General features: G+C 53.8%; 1 protein-coding gene across 4 annotated transcripts in view; it reads right to left on the reverse strand.

The window, feature by feature from the left end:
* Positions 1-19,490, reverse strand: part of BACE2 (beta-secretase 2) — a 91,516-nt gene that overhangs the window by 52,922 nt on the left and 19,104 nt on the right. The window contains exon 1 of one of the 4 annotated variants that reach the window (XM_060640499.1): positions 6,063-6,134. The exons of the other annotated variants lie outside the window; for them this stretch is intronic. Coding sequence (XP_060496482.1) covers positions 6,063-6,119 — 57 coding nt within the window. The 5' untranslated portion in view covers positions 6,120-6,134. Of the gene's footprint in view, positions 1-6,062; positions 6,135-19,490 lie in introns of those variants that run through there. 4 annotated transcript variants of the gene reach the window in all.

Genomic DNA, 19,490 nt, shown 5'->3' on the forward strand with positions numbered 1-19,490 from the left:
GGGACCCAGGACGTGGCGTGCCCTCCCGGGAGGACCCGGGTCACGGAGTGCCCTCCCAGGGAAGCCACAGTGCACATCCCCCCATGTCTTCCAAGGCCTTACTCAACGGGCACCTCTCAATGTACCCTTCTGAATGGCAACTCCCTGCCTCTGCTGGGCACCCCCTTCCCTTCCTCCCTCTGCTCCCATGACGCTCATGCCCTCCTGGGGTAACAACAGCAATGGCAGGCATCTAGCAGCACCTACTATGTGCCAAGGACTCAGCACCTACTATGTGCCAGGGACTCCTTACAGTGCTGCATAGACACTAACGTGTTGAACCCTCACAAGGGCCTTCTGAGGGCAGCGTCGACACCCTTATTCACAGATAGGGCAAGCAGGTGCAGAGGGGCTGACCAACCTGGTCACACGCGGGTGTGTGCGTGGCAGGGCCGGGTCTGAACCCACGCCGTCTTACTCCAAACACATTATTTTAACCCGCCTACCCACTTCCTGGCTCTAGGAGCTGCCCATTTCCCCTTCACCCCATTAGCGTGTGAGCTCTCAGGCAGGGATATGTGCTATTTTGTTCGCTGCTCTGTCCCCGTGCCCGGAACGGGGCCAGACACAGAGTAGACGCTCAAATATGTGTTGAGTGAACAGCTAAATGATTCTCAAAGGTTAAAAAAAAAAAAATCAAAGACACCAACTTTTCCTTTGAAAGACAATACAGATTCGGGAAAAAATAAACAAGGTACAGTTGGGGCGCCTGAACGTGCTGTGGGCAGGCTCCGCGGAGGCCCTGTTTTAGGCTGCCAGGCAGACAGCAATTCTGGCTCCCGCTTCGCCGATCGAAGTGCCCTGGCCTTCCCCTGCAGGAGGCTGTGGAAATGGCCGGGAGTAACGACCCGTCCTGGGAGCACCTGCCCTGGAGCCGTGGGCACAGCGAATGCACTGCCCACGTTTTCCCAAACAAGAGCCAATTCTGTGACCTCAGAGGGTGCCCTTCCCAGCACTGAAGATCCCATCCATGACACTTGGCGGAATGGCGGGCAGATCTGGGGCCTGAGGCCTGACGTGACTCTAAAACGTACTGAATAAAGAGATGATAAAAATCACTCGATACGCCTTAACTTCAGGAAGTGAATTCTGCCCTTCGTCTGCATCTACTAACACGGAGTCACTGGAAAAGGTGCAAAATCTCACTCCCCTACAGAGAGGAGATGTCAGACAGCCTGCAGTTTGAATAAAAATCATCTGGTTCCCCGTTCAAGCAAGTGATGCCCAACAGCCCCGAGGCTGTCGCCAAGTCTGCGTGTACTTGGGCTGGACCGGAAAGGAGCTGCAGAGACCTCGCGTGCCTCCAGCAGTCAGGGCAGGTGTGCCCCGGGGGGAGGAGTTCGTGCGCAGGTCAGCCGGGAGGGCCGGATATTCCTACAGGGCAGAGCTCTCCGCTCCCACTCTCAGTGTCAGTGACTCAACACAACATGATCCTCAAAGCAGGCTTATCAGAATCTCTGTGCAGGTTTTTAAAAAGTCCCTTCACATTGGGGCACCTGGGTGGCTCAGTCAGTTAAGCGTCCGACTCCGGCTCAGGTCATGATCTCCAGGCTCCTGTGCGGACAGCTCGGAGCCTGGAGCCTGCTTCCGATTCTGTCTCCCTCTCTCTCTGCCCCTCCCCCACTCATGCTCGTGCTCTCTCTCTCTCTCTCTCTCTCTCAAAAATAAACGTAAAAAAATTTTAAAAAATAAAATAAAAATAATAAATAAATAAACGTAAAAGCAATCCCCTCAAAATCAGTTCTTTTAAGACAGGAACCCATCCCACATACGTCCAACTCAATACATTTTTCCTAATCCTATGGCTTCCCATGTCCCATTTCCATTTTGATCCTGTAGTTTACGTTTTCATGGAGGCCTCACACTCAGGATGGCTGATGAAATCGTCGGCCGCTGATGACTGGGTCAACCTCCAGCCCGTCTGCCCTCCCGAGGTGAGCCTGAACTCCAACTCTCCTCCCAGGTAGGTTCCCCATCCCAAGAGCAAGCTCATTAACGTCACTCAGGTGTGGGCGGACGGGGGCTTGCTCTGAATAGCAGTCCTATCCCTGGGGGAGCTCCTCGGGTTTCAGGAGCTCTGCCAGGAACTGGACAAAGATCAAACATAGATTTCTTCTAGTAAGTCGCAGTATCACATATGGCCAACGTGAAAACAGCAAAGGATGGCACCTTTACCCATCCTGGGAACGAACTGCCAAAATGCAACCTGTCAAGCACCAAGGCTTTTGTCCCAGCAGCAGACACTGGGTCCAAGCTGACACACGCTCAGCCGTGCAACACACAGGATCCCGCTTCCAGATTTAAATGGTTCCGGAGGACAAGAAGAGCTTCTCAAGTTGCTTGGAGGAAAGCAGCAGAGAAACAAAGGAGAAGGGTAAAACCCCAGGACTCCTTCATGAGGCCAATCGGGGAATTCGACACCTTTAAAAACAGAGAGTGAGGGGCGCCTGGGTGGCTCGGTCAGTGAAGCATCCGACTCTTGATTTCAGCTCAGATCATGATCTCGTGGTTCACGGGTTCGAGCCCCACGTCGGGCTGTGCGCTGACAGCGCGGACCCTGCTTGGATTCTCTCTCGGCCTCTCTCTCTGCCCCTCCCATGCTCATGCTCTCGCGCCCTCTCAAATAAATAAAAGAAGAAAGTGTGGCAAGACCTATCAATCACCCGAAAAATAAAACAAAACAACAAAAAACAATTTCACAACAGTGAGGAATACTTCATCTGTCATTAAATCACAGACGAGAAAACTCTAGAATCCTGAACATGAGCATCCTCCCTGCCCACACTCATGGTCGGTCAGGAAAAGCGTGCCACCTTTACGAGCGCTTCCGGGTCTCCACGCACCCAGCCACCCAGCAGGAAAGGCCGGCTGCCCGGGGGCATCCCACCTCCACACCGAGTGCTTTTTCACAACAAGCGTGGTCAGAGGCACAATCACCTAGGAGAATTTCTGGGTAGACATCCACCCCCCAACAGCCTCCGCATCTTACCAGAACTTTCACACACCCCTGCGCTTACGGCTACCCCAACAAACAAAGCCCCGTTTTGCAGAGGCAGGGGGACACGAAAGCAGAGAAAGCTGCACCAGAATACAGACTCCGTTCTTTTACGCAGCCGACTCCTAACCGTCCAGGCATCTGGTACGACCCTCTCTTTCCCAGCGAGTTCAGCAGGGCTCAGCTTGCAAGAAAACTCAATTCGAGTCATGGCTCGGCAAAGCCGGCCACCTCAGTCGTTCCTGGAGCAAAGGATCTGAGGAGAGAAATCACCCCAATAAATGAGGCAGTCCAAAGTCAGGCAAGGGACGGATGTCCAGGGAAACCACCGTGGGTTTGTGTTGCAAGTAACGTCTCTGCACAGCAGCAAGCCGACACTTTTTTCTGTGCGACGATGCTGGAGACAGACGTCGTGTGTGCTGACGTCCCGCCAGAGCTCCCCTTTTGGGAGGAATCCAAGCCACAAGGGAAAAAAGGTAGTGCCACCTGCCCCGTGCCTCTGCTCTGCAACAAGCTGAACCTCCGAGGCTCAGGGTACCGGTTTCTGAGCCTCACTTCACGCATTCACACTGCCTTCTGCGGCATCCTTCATCCTGAACTTCCAAAAGCATTTTCTGCCTCCTTGGGTTCAAGTCCACACACCCATGATGGTCTAAACCCCAGGACGCTCAGCCCCATCAAGGGACGTTGAAGATGCAGACAGATTAACATTTAAAAAAAAAAAAAAAAGGTCCAGAACTGCAGGAATTAACAGGACAAATTTTTTGTCACTCCATAAAAGCAATAAAAACTCCAAACACTCCCTGGAGCCACTGCCCTGTGCCTCCCAGCACGGCCAGGCATCACTGAGCTAAACTTCCGTCTCGATTACAAGCGTGTAAGCAGCACAGGCAACTACTGACCAGTGCCCCTGGAAGCTCCAGAAATATTACCTTCCTAGTTTTCCCACCACAGCCCTCCTTTCTCATCCCCCCTGCAGATACTTCCCTCCTCTGTGCTCTTGGAAACGCCGTACACGTTGTTCCTAGGAATTGTGTCCCCAGCCCCTGGTGCACCATTTCCACACTGGACGGCGCCCCCACGGTCTTCTCCAGGGGACATCCCAGCACGGGGCACCCTGCAGGGGAGCAGGGCCTGGGTGGGATTCGCCGCTTCGGCCCCAGTACCTTGGACAGCACCCAGGGCATCTTGGCCGCTGGAAAGCCGTGAACAAGTCGCTGCGTATTCTGGGCAAAAGAAACTTGTTTATTCATTTATAAGGCAAGTCTGTATTCCACACCCACCAATAATACGCAAAATATCAAGAAGGCAAAAGATCTGAGACCGTCTATTCTAGAAGATGAGAGAGAAGACGTAGGAGACTCCTACTACCCCTAAAGCAAACACTTTCCCCTTTGGCGTGTACTTCTTCAACGATATTCTCCAAGCCCAGCAGCCCCAGCTAAACCCGCGCGATGCCATTCTACAAAATAATCCTGAAGCAAGGACACCATTCGGCACACTGGTGGGTGAGGACTGGACAGGTTTCGAAATGTGAACGGCCAGTGTCTTCATGACAACGTGCTTCTGAGCCACTTTGCTGAGCGGTGACAGAGCCCTGGATCCAAGGGGCCCCACCTCTCACAAGCCTGCGTCTGGGCAGGACCCCACCTCGCTGCCTGTGCCTCGCTGCTCCCTGGTGCATACTCTCAGTGAGCCAGCAATACCTGCTTGTGCCAATTACACATGCAACTCTCTGCATGTCAGTCCTCAGTGGCCACCACCACAAACTCCAGGACATCCCAAGGGACCTCTGGCCAAGGGCTGGTTCCAGAGCAGTTTGAATCTAACGGGTTCTTCAGGACGTTCCCTTTAGGAGTGTCCTTGGGGACAGTCAGGACTTTATCCTCACGCCCTGGCCTGCCTAGACAAAGCTCACTCACTTTTCAAATGGCACCTGCTGTGGGGTTTTATTTTCCTCATTGTGTGTTGGTGCGAGTCCGGCCTGTCTGGGTCTTTACTGGCCTTCCTTTTCTCCAAGTAGCTTTCCTTTCAAAGAGCTTGAAAGTTGCTTGAGGGCAAAACAGATTTTCCTGTCTCCTTTTGTCATTCCCCACAATGACTACCTCAGGCATCTGCTAATCAGCTGACCTGTAGGGGTAAGAACACACCTGGGAGAAGGTGCACCTGCCAAGAAGCTGGAGGGAGATCGAGATCAAACTCCTGATATGTGTGCGCAAAGTATCTAGGTTTTCTAGAAATGGCTAGGGTGGGCTCACTTCATGTCCCAGGTGCTCTACAAAATAACCACACATTTAGCTCTTAAATATCCAAGGATAACCAATGTTAGAATCAAGATGATGGGGGCACCTGGGTGGCTCAGTCGGTTAAGCATCTGACTTCGGCTCAGGTCATAGATATCACGGTTCATGGGTTCGAGCCCCGCGACGGGCTCTGGGCTGACAGCTCGGAGCCTGGAGCCTGCTTCTGATTCTGTGTCTCCCTCTCTCTCTGCCCCTCCCCTGCTCGCACTCTCTCTCAAAAATAAATAAACATTAAAACATTTTTAAAGGAATTCAGACAACAGCAGAGGTTCTGGTGCCCACCCATGTGCCCTGGTATTTACTGGAGCTTCCGGTACATTCTCTAGCTGCAGCAGCAAAGACCCTTCAAGCATCCAGGGCGGCATGAAGTGCCAGGAAGTGAACACAGCATCGGATGGCCTGAGACCTCCACCTGCCGGCTCCTCACCTGGACAGCTGGACAGCGCGCTCTGCCGCCTCCCAGAAGTCCGGGCAGCCCCAGACCCAGCTGTTCCCTGCAGTCACGGGCTCGTCCCTGCCTCACTGCCTTGCCCCCACCAGTGTCTCAGGGCAGGGAGAAACGCGAGAAGGGTGACTCCGGCAAACCTTGCCTTATGTGCCCCAGAGACCAAATATGCTTAAACTCAGAGACCCTGAACGGAACGAAAGCCAAGTGTGGTCAGGAAAGCGAAGAGCCCTCCAAGACGATGACCCACCTGACCGTTCTACCACCAGCCGAAACCTACATCCAGACTGTGCGTGTCTCCCACTGTCTGTCCCTCCTTAATCTTCTGCTGATGCATGGGGCAATCACCTTGCAGAAAGTCATTTGCTCGTCACTGCAGGAGGGCAAAACATCGCGTTAAAGGAAAGAACTGGGTGACGCGTCCAGTTAGCGATTAGCAGCTGGAGATCTCTCAGATATCACTGTCTCTTTTTCAGCAGGTTAATAGATAGGAAAATGAGCAGATCGTTTAAATAATGGCTCATTGAACACAACGATCCCTAATTACATTAGCCGCCCATCTGCTGAAGTCGGCCGGCAAGCAGAACCCGCAAGCAGCGGCATTTTCCGGCCCAGCTACGCGGGCTGTTTGCCCACAGTTATTAGGCGTGATTATAGGCGCTGATCTTGTTAACCAGGTTCTTTCTCTGCTTCGGTTCTGGAGATGAATCTCATTTACTTAAACACATCTTGTTGAAGAAAGCAAAAATAATTGCCACGCGCCATTTCTCCACAATCTAAAATTAAGGTTGTTTTATAAAGAACGGGGTGGGGGGGGGGGGAATCACTTTCAAAGGGCTCCACTTAACACAAACAGATGTTACCGAACTCAGCTAAGAGGAGCTTGATTATACGATTTATTCAGGCTCCGCGCTCACGCACGCTTGGGCTTTCACTGCTGCAACGAGGCTCCTACTAGAAAAACACACGTCAAGGGCCACATGGATTCCTCAACTCCTTTTGGAGGAAAAAAGAAACAAAAAAAAAAAACAGCAGTGAAGGTTTTCCACAGGGTGCTCAGGGCTTGGCAGGTTAATTCTGGCCGTACAGGTGGAGGTTAGGAGCGCGGGATCTGGGGTGCGGGAGGGTTGATGCGGGGGTCCCTGTCTTAAGAACCGGAGTGAACCCCAGATCAGACACGGCTGATCTCCTTCCGGACACAGGAGTTGTGGCTCCCTCTGCAGTGAAAACCCATCCCCGGGGTGGTTTTACCGCAGGGAGGGAGGGTCCCTGAGTTTTGAAACTTTCCAGACACAACCCCCGCCCCGGTAACAAGACTGGAGAGGCGAAGGGTGGGGGAGATTTCATCACACATCCAGAGCCCGGGCCCTTAATGGTGTCCATTCATAGGCTGCTGGCTTCAGGTTCATTTTCCGCCAACGGTCCCAGGATACGGTCCCAGGATACGGTCCCAGGATACGGTCCCAGGATACGCTCTGCACCTTCTCTAAAGCAGAGCAGCATGACAATACAGTGGCTTCAGGGTCTGTGACGCCTGGATTTGGGCGCCGGCTTAGCCTCCTACTGGCTGGCTGTGGGAGCTCAGGTAAATGACACACCCTCTCCGGGCGTTGGCGTCCTCATCCACCCGTGAAGCGGAAGGCTAAAGGCTGCTGTTCTGAGGGGCACCTGAGATCGTTCACGTGTGGTGCGCCCAGAATTGTGCCCTGCTCACCGGGATGTTTTAACTTCTCAAAGGGGTTGGAGCGACTCTGTCCGCCCTCGTCTGCGGGCTGACTTGCATCGCGGTGTATCAGCGCCAGAACTGGCACGGGGTCCCCAGCAGCCCTCCCCGGGGGGGGGCACTGCGGCCACTCCCCTGTAGCAGGCGGTGCCCGCGTGAACGTGGCCATGTGCCGAAACACCGGGGTGCTGGCCCGGGCGCCAGGAGCACCCACACTCGGCTCAGACTCTAAACCCCAGGGCCAGCGAGGCCGCTTCACTCCACCAGTCCTTCTTCCACACTCGGTCCCCTGGGGGACTGGGACCCTCCACCTCCTTTCCTCTTCCCTCTGCCTCCATTTCCACGAGTCTCTGTGTCCCGTATGTTCCACGCGCCGGACCTTTCCTCAAGCTGTTCCGCTTCCTCTGCCTCCTTGGGTCACCCCAGCGGCTTCGATGCACTAGCCCTGAGCACAGAGCTCAATAAAGGTTTGCTGAGTCAATGAATGAGTGGTGCCGTCTGTACTCAGAGCTGGAGTCAGTTAACTTCCGCCCTCCAGATGGGTTTTCCTAGGGTCTGATTCCCTCAGGGCTTCGGGGGTTCCACTGGGCTCCCGGTTTCTCTCCCACGGCGCCTCTCGTGGCCGTCCTTACCCTCTGGGGCCACCGCGGAGTGGAACTCACACTTGGGTGATGGGTGATGGGTGACGGGGGAGGGGGGCTGTGGCAGGACCCACCGGGCCCGTGCCCCACCCTCAGCAGCCTAACCGCCCTTCGCACCTCAAGGCTAACCAGCAAAGGTGATGTTGGTGAACAAGATCCTGGTGAACAGCCTGCACAACTCTGAAGCTCTGAGTTCTTGCACACGCTTCTCCCAGCCAGCCCCCGGGAGCGCAGGAGGGCGGCAGAGAGATGGGCTTTCCCTGCTGATGGGAAGTCCACGTGACCTGGCCCCGCCCCCACAAGGCAAAAGAACCCTCTAAGCACCTAGGGTCTCAAATACCCTTTTGTCCCCCGTGGAAGACGCAATGGCGGTAGAGCGTGCGGGCGCTGCCCGGATTCCCCACTGCCCGGCTGCGAGAGGTCACCTGGCCTCTTCCCCCAAGGTCACGCCCTTCCTGGGGACAGCCACAGATAATGACGAGTGACACTGGATAACAAAGGCCTGGCCACGTCCGCCCAACTCGGGAGGGCTCTGCAGGGCCCTCCTAGTGCCCGAGTGCCCCGGGGCGGGGCAGTTGAGGCCCTTTGGGCTTCATCGGACCCTCTGCCCACTCCTGCTTCCTCGGCCCCTCGTGGATCCTAAGAGCACTACCATGAATGCCCCGCAGCTACACTCTGCTCAGAGCCTGCTCCTCGGAGCCCAGCCCACACCGGCCCTCTCGGCTGGACAAGTGCTCCAGGAGCACTTCTCCAAGGGCTTCCCTCTGAACAGAACCTCAGTAGGTACCTAAGCCTGGTTCGTAAATGGGGAGTCTCCAAAGCAGAGGCCTGGGCCTGTCTCCCAAAGCAGACAGAGCCAGATGCCTCCCCAAGCGTCAAAGGCCAGGGACAGAGGCCCCCCCAGTGAAGCGGTGAGATCTGGTCTCCACTTGGCCACTAGCTGGCTGTACAGTCACTTTTAAGTTCTATGTAGTTAAGTAATCGCTACACCCGACGTGGGGCTCCAATTCACGAGCCTGAGATCAAGAGTCGGAAGCAATTCCAGCTGAACCAGCCAGGCGCCCCGGGGAACAGTCCTCTTTGGCCCTGAGTTTGCTCATCTGTAAAACGGGAGGGAATAGTTTCAGCCTTCGAAATCTGTGCGCCTAAGTCTAGCTGTTGCCCACAGAATTCAGACAAGGAAGGACATTTGGAGCCTGGGTCTCCCCCTGCACACTGGGTGTGCCCCTGCACACCCCACAAGGCTGGGCTTCCTCCGGGCAGAGTTGGCCTAAGGCTCAGCCCCCGGCAGCCCGGACAGGGCATCAGCCTCCCGGGTCCAAGGACAGTTTTCATTGTGAGTAGCAACGGCCTCAGAGCGCACTTGGAAAGAGGCAACAGAACCCTCTAAACCCACCTCCAAGCCCTGAGGAAGCTGTGTCTGTGGGTTTCCGGCTCTTGCTCTCAGCCTCACCTATGAACGTGGTGTTCTAGGCCTCCGCCTGTGCTTTAGGCGGCAGAGACTGGAGACAACATCGACACGCCAAGTCCTGGGAGTGGTCAGGCACACAGGGCTGCCCTGACCGGTGACCAGCAGCGCCAGGGCCAGGATCAGGAGCCCATGTGTCACTGGGCTCACCGTAGCCGGTGTCAAGCCCGAAGAAGGGTGGGCTGTTGGCTACATCTTCGAGAATCAAAACAGTCCGGGGGTCTGGTTCTCTGCCCCTTGGACACAGAAGTCAAGCACAGACTCCTGGGGGCACTGCCATAAGCAGCCTCACATCGACCAAGCTTCTGGAAGAGCAGTTGGAAGCCACAACGCTCGCTTGTTTGCAAAGGGATATTCCGTGACAGGTGGGCTGGATGATTCCATTTGCTTGCCCGGCCCCTCCCTCTTGTAGGTAAACTGGGGAGGGGGCTGGGGAGGTGGAGGCCTCTCTTCTATGGAGATGTCACAGCCCTGGACACCTCCCAGGCTGGAGTCTCCCTTGGCCTCTGGGCTTATGTAAGCTACCTGTTGTCAGGATGCAATTACACTGACAGAGGAAGGCGGATATTTAAGCAGTCATGTGTCAGAGTTACAAGGCTAGACCTCGTTTACTGAGGCCAATGATAATAATGATTCTCTTTGTCATGGAGAAGAAAATTCACGCTAAATGGCGCTTTTTAAAGAAAGCACTATTAAAAAGTTCAAAAGCAGTGGCTGGCTCAGTGACTTTGGCTCAGGTTATGACCTCACGGTTCGTGGGTTCAAGCCGCGCATCAGGCTCTGTGCCGACAGCTCAGAGCTGGAGCCTGCTTCAGATTCTGTGTCTCCCTCTCTCTCTGCTCCCTTCCCTACTCACTCTCTATCTGTCTCTCTCAAAACTACACATTAAAAAAATTTTTTTAAAGAAAATCATTAAACAAAATAAAATAAATAAAAAGCTCAAAAGCAGGTATGTCCCATATTCGGGTGACTGTGGAGGGAGGGAAACTTCTACTTCCAGAAGGCAAGGTAGCCTCTTCCTTCCCAAAGAGACAACTAACCGCTCAGTCCCCAAAATCCGTTATAGGTTTCCAGGGATCTTAGGAGACATCGTTTTAGCTTAAAATCAGCCCTTTCTGCACATTTTCTGAAGGAGTTTAAGCAGACTCTCATCAAAGGTATGACGTCTTAACTCTCAAGATATTTCCGGAGTTTCACTAAATGCTCCCTTGTGCTCAAGAGTTGGTAACCGCAACTGAGAAGCCATTTCAGATCTAAACTTTCCGAAAAGAGACACGGGATTAACTTCGCCCAGGTCCCCACGTTCAAGTACTGCCAGTTTTTAGTCAACGTTAGGAAGAAAGACAAAGCATTTACACTTTTACTGCAGCAACGGGCAAGACCGTCAAGTTACCGTTATTATAAAACGGCTACTTTTGGCCATTATTCTAGACAGTAAGAGTCATGTTCTTAATCGTGGTGAAATACCCATAACGTTTGCCCTCTTAACCATTCTGGAGTCTGCAGGTCAGCGCTGTTACGTCCATTCCCACCGTTGTAACAGCCACCCCCCGCCGTCCACCTCCAGAACTTACTCATCTTCCCCAAATTGAAACCCTGTCCGCTGGAAACACTAACGCCTCATTCCCTCCTCCAGCCCCCACCACCCTACCTGCCGACGCTGGGACTCTGACTCTCTAGTGGGATCCCACAGTTTTTCTCTGTGTCTGTCAGGTTTCGCTCAGCATCATGTCCCCGAGGTTCATCCACGCTGTAACCGGTGTCAGAATGTCCAGAACGTCCTTCCTTTTTAGGGCCGAATAATAATCCACCGTATGGATATATCACATTGTGGTTATCACTCGTCCGCCAACAGACACCCACGCTGCTTGCACCTGTTGGCTATGGCGCTAAGGCTGCTGAGAACACGGGTGTGCAAATATCTCTTCGAAATTCTGTTTCAAGTCTTTGGGGAAGATTGTTTTTTCCGATAAATATTTAGTGAGCAGCTACCATGTGCCCGGGGCCACGGTGACAAAGAAGATTGGGTGTTGGTTGAGTGTCCCACTTTAGTTCAGGTCATTGTCTCATGGTTCGTGAGCTCGAGCCCCGCATCGGGCTCTGTGCTGACAGCTCGGAGCCTGGAGCCTGCTTCCGATTCTGTGTCTTCCTGTCTCTCTGCCCCTCCCCCACTCACGCTCTGTCTCCCTCACTCTCAAAAATAAACAAACATTAAAAAAAATTGTCTTTTAAAAACAGCTTTCTCTTTTATGATGGCCTTCAGTCTCTGCTGAATCAACTGTAGGACGGGAAATGAATGAAGCACACACAATCAGAGATTAATTACTTGAGGTTTGTCCAATGAATTAAAAGTTTAATGTCTAAGTCCTTTCCCCTGCTACACAACACACTTAAGAAAAATAACTCCCTCTGTTTTATGATGCTGTTTGTCAAAGGTACTGTAGTCAATGTTAAGTGTGTGAAACACAAAAGAATGAGACTAGGGACGTGAAATGCCGACTGCACAACCTGTTACTGTACTGTGAATAAACAGCGCTGAACTCGAGTTAAAACTCACCGGCCATGGGAATGCAAGCTGGTGCAGCCACTCTGGGAAACAGTATGCAGGTTCCTCAAAAAACTAAAACTAGAACTACCCTACGACCCAGCAATTGCACGACTAGGCATTTATCCACAGGATACAGGTGTGCTGTTTCGAAGGGATACAGGCACCCCCCGTGTTTATAGCAGCACTATCGACAATAGCCAAAGGATGGAAAGAGCCCAAATGTCCATCGATGGGTGAATGGATAAAGAAGATGTGGTATATATATTCAATGGAGTATTACTCGGCAATCCAAAAGAATAAAATCTTGCCATTTGCAACTACGTGGATGGAACTGGAGGGTATTATGCTAAGCGAAATTAGAGAAAGACAAAAATCATATGACTTCACTCATATGAGGACTTTAAGAGACAAAACAGATGAACATAAGGGAAGGGAAACAAAAATAATACGAAAACAGGGAGGGAGACAAAACAGAAGAGACTCCTAAATATGGAGAACAAACGGAGGGTTACTAGAGGGGTTGTGGGAGGGGGGATAGGCTAGATGGGGGAGGGGCACTAAGGAATCTACTCCTGAAATCATTGTTGCACTAGATGCTAACTAACTTGGATGTAAATTTTTAAAAAATAAAAAAAATAAAATTGAAACAAAAAGCAATAAATATAAAGATCCAAAAAAAACACAAAAAACCCTCACTGGCCAAACGGACTTGCCAGGTTAGCCTCACACAGTTTTATGAAAATACACGTTCAATACGATCATGGAAGTGCTTTGGAAGCAGACAGTGTGACTTAAACCCCAAGCGTCGCAAAGGCACGAAAGCCATCTAGCGACACTGATGCGTCTACGTGATGAGGGGCAGGGTAAGAATCCTCGTACTCAGCTTACCGTGGAACGGGACCGAGCCTCTGCAACGACACCTTCTCAAAATCGAAAGCATTAAGTCCGTTTTGCATCATGTCTTTGCACTGCTGTCTGATGGGCCCAAACCGGGAAGGTGTCACCCAGAAAGGCCATTGTTTTGGGTTTGCTGGCCTTTGCTAATTTCAGGCCAGCCATTTAAGAAACAGGCTACTTCTATGTGATTTGTAAAAGGCTTTGATGGTCTTTTCTTGTGAAACCCACGAGGGGAAAAAAGTGTTTTAATAGGCATATGGCGATCAAAGAGATCATTCTCCGCTAAAAAGATTTTTTAAAGCCCTTCCAAGTAAATTCCTCTCAGGAAAGACATTAAATCTCCATTGATCTCCACATTTTTACGGTGTCCAGATATTTTGAAAGAATGCTAACCCAAAAGAGAAGTGACAGATGCCTCCCTCTTTTGTCTCCACGCCAGTGAAATACAGATATTTCCCTAATTAGGGTACAGAACAGCCGCACACAAATCTTCCAGAACATTCTAGAGGCAGGAAAAACTAAGACTTGGCTAAAAAAGAATGCAACATACTAACCTCGGCAAGATCTCCGACATACGTGTGAGAGAACCCTTCTGTATGACATCTAAATGCCCTTGATGCAGCAAAGGTAGAGACAGATCCCACCCACCCCTCCCAACTCCCACCCACCCCTCCCAACAGCCACCACCACCCACTCAGGATGGCACAGCACTGATGCCCCAGACTCTCTTCCACATCGTCAGCACATCCCCCCAGGATCGCTCCCACCTGCTTACAAACTGGCTGTTCCATTTCCCATCTGGACAAACGCAACAACCCACAACTGTCTTCGCCTGAGAGCTTCCTACAACCGTGGCCCCTGTGCACCTGTAGGGAAACCCCTTGCAAGAGGTGACTGTGCTTGGGGCGCCTGGGGGGCTCGGTGGGGTAAGCGTAGGACTCTTGGTTTTGGCTCAGGTCACGATCTCAGGGTTCGTGGGTTCAAGCCCCACGTGGGGCTCTGTGCTGATGGCGCGGAGCCTGCTTGGGATTCTCTCTCTCTGTTCCTCCCCTCCTCTCTGTCTCTCTCAAAAATAAATAAACTTAAAACATTTCAAAGAAAGAGGTAACTGTACTTATTCACGGCTTCAAAGCCCTCTGCTTCCTTCTCTCTTGAACCACTGGGGACAGCTCTTACCCACATCACACGCCAAGACCAACCACTAGACCTCCCGCCCCTTGGCCATCAGGGCATTTGGACCTTTCCTGAGTCCCCACCTTCCCCCCCCGCCCCGACACGACCACTTTCCTGTTCCCCTCCCATCCCCCTACTGCTCCTCCTCGGGCCCCCAGACTATTCCTCCTCACCTCCCCAGCCTCCAAGTTCTGGGGTGTCTCAGGGCCCGTCCTCGGACCTCACCTCTGCATCCAGGCTCACGCCGCGGGAAACCACGTCTAATCTCACGGCTTCACAAGGCTGCTCTCACGGTGACACTCTTGTGGAACCCCACGTGCATATTCAGCTGCCACTGAAGGGATCTCAATTTAGCATTTCCAAGACTAATCTCCTAATTTTACCTTCTTGACCACGTAGCTGCCAGCCACCTCTCCTCTTACTGACACACCGGCGTGCTCCACATGGGGCCTCCTGGGGGCACCTCCAACACGCAAGCACACATCCTCCTCAGGGCCTTTGTCCTGGCTGTTCGCTCCGCCTGGAACACCCTTCCCCACATACCTCACTCTCTCGGTCTTCAGGCCTCTGCTCCAGGGCTGCCTCATTGAAGACCCCTCCCCTGACCACCCCGCAGCACCCAAGAACACCCCCCCACGCCCAGCATGCCTTTGTCTGCGTTTCAATCCACCTTCCAAGTAGCAGCGTATTTACTGGATCGGTCTCTTCTCCCTAAATGTAACACTAGATGTACTGTGGCTGTGGCTCACTGCTGTACCCTCCGTGCCGGGGGGGGGGGGGGGGGGGGCGCGCACCTCCCGGGGGGGGGGGGGGTCACATGACCACTGACATGTGTCGATGCGCATCAAATATCTGCTGAGTGTGCTTTGTGACAAGCGAGTTAGAGTAACTGCCTTACCAGTTAACCAAACTCGGACACCAGGCTGCATTTTATTGAGAAACATAAAAACAGAAGAACTGAATCTAAGGGGTCATCGTTTTGTCCACTGGAATCATCCCAGGAACCACTATATATAATCTCCAACCCAGAGAACAGAACTTGGAATCCATACCATTCTTTGAACGCTTATTTATTTTTAGGAGACAGTGCACGAGTGGGGTGGGGGGCAGAGAGAGAGGGAGACACAGGATCCGAAGCGGGCTCCGGGCTCCGAGCCGTCAGCCCGAAGCCCGACGCGGGGCTCGAACCCACGGACCGCGAGATCACGACCTGAGCCGAAGTCGGACGCTTAGCCAACTGGGCCCCCCCAGGCGCCCCTGAAGTGTTCCTTCTCTTTAATACAGGAAGGATGCAGAGGACACTCATCATCATGGGCCCTGAGTGACGTACCAAATGGCTGCATCACTCTACGGCACGCCGGAACCTAACGTAACACTGTGTTAACTATACTTCAGTAAAGAGCACGTGACTCTCGACTACGACCCACGTCCGCCGAACACCCGTGCCACGATACACACAACACTGGATGACAGTCCCCCCCCCCACTTATCACAAACGCCTGCGCAAACAATTCACAGTCAAAGTCGTCTTACGTGATTTCACCATTCCTTACGACATTAAAAACCACCTGAAAGCCAACGTCAGCCCAAGACCGGATTTGTGCCTGATAAAGACCCGCACACTCCCAAGCACGCTGTCCTGTGCGGAGCACGGAACTGTTAGCATCCCCCGCAGGTTTTAAAACAATCAACTTTTAGGGGCGCCTGGGTGGCTCAGCCGGTTAAGGGTCGGACTCTGGGTTTCAGCTCAGGGCGTGAGGTCACGGTGTCGTGGGTTCGAGTCCCGCGTCAGGCTCCGGGCTGACAGTGTGGGGCCTGCTCGGGACTCTCTCCCTCTCTCTCTGCCCCTTTTCCCTGCTCACGCTCTCTCCCTCAAAAATGAAGAAATAGGGGCGCCTGGGTGGCGCAGTCGGTTAAGCGTCCGACTTCAGCCAGGTCACGATCTCGCGGTCCGTGAGTTCGAGCCCCGCGTCAGGCTCTGGGCTGATGGCTCGGAGCCTGGAGCTTGCTTCCGATTCTGTGTCTCCCTCTCTCTCTGCCCCTCCCCCGTTCATGCTCTGTCTCTCTCTGTCCCAAAAATAAATAAAAAACGTTGAAAAAAAAAAATTTAAAAAAAAAAAAAAAAAAAATGAAGAAATAAACTTAAACAATCAACTTTTGGCGTTAATCACTAACAACAGGCCTAAAGGATGCCGGGAGAATATGGATTACATGCTTGCGATTGCAGAAACTGACACTGTTTCTCCTCCGCTGTCAGAATGGCTAGGCCTCAGAGACGAGTGTGAACACACACTTGGGAAAAGCATGCCACCTCCCGATCTCCTGCTCTGATTTACACGGGAGCCCGCGGCCGTGGCCCACAGCTCCTACCCGGCACCCAGGCACGCCTCGCAGCTCCCGCACAAAGTGGACGTTCGCACCGGCCGTTCTGTCTTAAATCTCCTCTCCCCGGAGGATGCCTCTGCCAGGTTTGAGATCAATGAGCTGCGAGACAGGCGAGACGGTAAGAGTCCAAGCTGAAAGCCTCACACGCTTAAGTGCCAGGCCTCGTACAAAACATTCCAGTCCTTCTGGTTTCAACTGCTCAGAAAGGCAGGTGGCTGGCTGGCCCCGGCCCCCGGGTCACTGGCCATAAAAGAAGCCATAATTTTCTGATGCACCTGAATGTCACAATTTCTCCCAAGTGGATGTGTCTTGATTCGCGAAAAATAAATAAGCTTAACTCTATTAAATGTGCTTCTCCTGGGCGCCAGGGGCGGCTCAGTCATTAGCATCTGACTTTGGCTCAGGTTGTAATCTCACAGTTTGTGAGTTCGAGCCCGCATGGGTGAGCCCTTGCCCCACGAGCGGTGAGCTTGTGCCCTGGGTGAGACCAAATCTCTCCTTCCCTCTCTCTCTGCCCATCGGGGGATACTTCCTCTCGCTCTCTCTCTGACCCTCGCTCACCTGCACCCTCTCTCTCAAAAAATGTTTCTCTTAATTCTGCCATTAGTGCAGTAAGAACACAGTCGTTTGACCTGCAGCGTGCTATCTTAGCATTCGCTGATTGAAGAATAAAAGACTTAATAAGAGCTGGGGTTTTTTATTTGTTATTTTGAGGGAGAAAGAGAGAACACCAGCAGGGGAGGAGCAGAGAAAAGGAGACAAAGAATCCCAAGCTGGCTCCGCACCATCAGCACAGAGCCCCATGCGGGGCTCGAACTCTCGAACCACAAGATCATGACCTGAGCCAAGAATGAGAGTCGATGTTTAACCGATGGAACCACCAGGTGCCCCAGACCTGTTTTTTATGGTCCAGAAAATAAAGCCTGATGGGATATCACAGCAAAAGAACATTTCTATCAGGGAAGGCCCGCCCCCCGTCCTCCTTCCTTGCCCGGTGACCAAGGGCAGTGTGGGAAAAGCGGGGAGACCTCCGGACGGCCACGTGCGCTAGGACCCCATCCTGCGCTGGGACGGAGGCAGGGCGCGTCAGTTGGCTCAGACTAGTGTCTTAACAGAAATTCATCTCCTCATAGCTCTGGAGGCTGGAAGTCCAAGGTCAAGGAGTCAGCGGGGCCGGTTTCCTCTGCAGCCTCTCTCCTGGGTCCGTGGATGGCCACCTTCCTGCTGCCTCTCCAGGTGGCTGGTCCTCTGTGCCCGTGCACCCTGCCACCGGTGCCCTCACCTCTCAGAAGGTCACGGGGCAAAGAGAACTAGGGCCTGACAGCCTCTTTTATGCAGGCACCTCTCAAAGGCCCTACCTCCAAATACAGTCACATTCGGAGGTACTGGGTTTAGGGGGGGCACGCAGGGGAGACACAGAATGCAGCCCTAACAGAGGCCAGGCCCACACAGCGCTGGGACACGGCCCGAAGATCACACGGTTTCAGTCCAAGTCCCCATGCGCAAGCATGCACAGACATCCAAACCCAGAGTAAGACGGGAAGGACAGATGGGATGACCCTTGTCTTCTCTGCTTCCCGGAGCTTCTGCAGCTCAGGACACTTGCCAGAGACCAACTGAGGCACGCGGTGCCTGAATTTAAAGTTCCAAAGATTTGCCTTTTGTTGTTCCTTTTTTTTTTTTTTGAAGTAGGCTCCACGACCAAAGTGGGGTTTGAACTCACAACCCTGAGATCGAGGGTTGCACACTCTACCGACTGAGCCATCCAGGCGCCCCTAGAGTTCCACAGATTTGGACAGACTCACGCAGTAAGCAAAGTGCTTCGCGTGTCCCCCTCACCAGCTGCAGGAAGCTGAGCACACATAGCAGGAGAGGGGATTCTACTCAGGGTTCACAAGAGGAGGCTGTCTGCAGGGGTGTGGGGGGTAGGGAGAGACTGTCCACAGGGGTGTGGAGGGGGGAGGGGCCGTCCACAGGGTATGAAGATGGGAGGGGCTGTCTGCAGGGATGTGGGGGGTTGTCCACAGGGGGAGGGGAGGCTGTCAGCAGAGGTGGCTGGGGAGGGCTATCTGCTGGGGTGTAGGGGGTAGGGAGGGGCTGTCCACAGGAGTGGGGAGGTGGGAGGGGCTGTCTGCAGGGATGTGGGGGGGGTGTGCGCAGGGGGTGGGGGCTGTCTGTAGGAGTGGGGGGGAGGGGCTGTCTGCTGGGGTGTGGGGGGGTAGGGAGGGGCTGTCTGCAGGGGTATGGAGGGGGGAGGGGCTGCCCACAGGGGTGTGGAGGTGGGAAGGGCTGTCTGCAGGGATGTGGGGGGGTGTCCGCAGGGGGGGAGGGGTGCTGTCTGCAGGGGTGGTGGGGGAGAGGCTGTCTGCTGGGGTGTGGAGGGGGGGAGGGGGGGTGGGGGGGGAGGGGCTGTCGGCAGGGGTGTGGGAAGGGGTAGGATCACAGAGCCAGGTGTCCAGGGGCCTGCGGCCCAGGGAGGAGGGGCAGGGTGGGCCGGGTCCTGGAAGAGGTCAGGGCTCGACAGTCACCGTGCTGGAGGGAAGCCCAGCCACCCTGAACCCGGAGGGGAGAGGGGGTGGGATTTCCACACCAGCTTCTCTCACCCCTCATCCCAAGCCAAGGGAAAAGGGAGCCTGAGCGGTGCAGTTCATAGAAGCTGGCCCCCAGACCGCGTCCCAGGAAAACCAGCTCCTCCTTGGGGCCCCCCGTGTGGTGCCATGTGCACTCGGTCACCCAGATCAGATGCCACCCGCACAGGCGTCCCTAGCACCTTGCTCCTAGCCGGCCTCCTCCCCCTCCTCCCCTTTCCAGCAGCATCCACCAGAAGGAGGCAGGGAGGCGGGCAGGAGTGAGAACCAGAGGGAGGACGGAGG

This window comes from Panthera onca, chromosome C2 (genome assembly GCF_046562875.1).
Source record: "Panthera onca isolate mPanOnc1 chromosome C2, mPanOnc1 haplotype 2, whole genome shotgun sequence".
In the NCBI taxonomy this organism is placed as follows: domain Eukaryota; kingdom Metazoa; phylum Chordata; class Mammalia; order Carnivora; family Felidae; genus Panthera; species Panthera onca.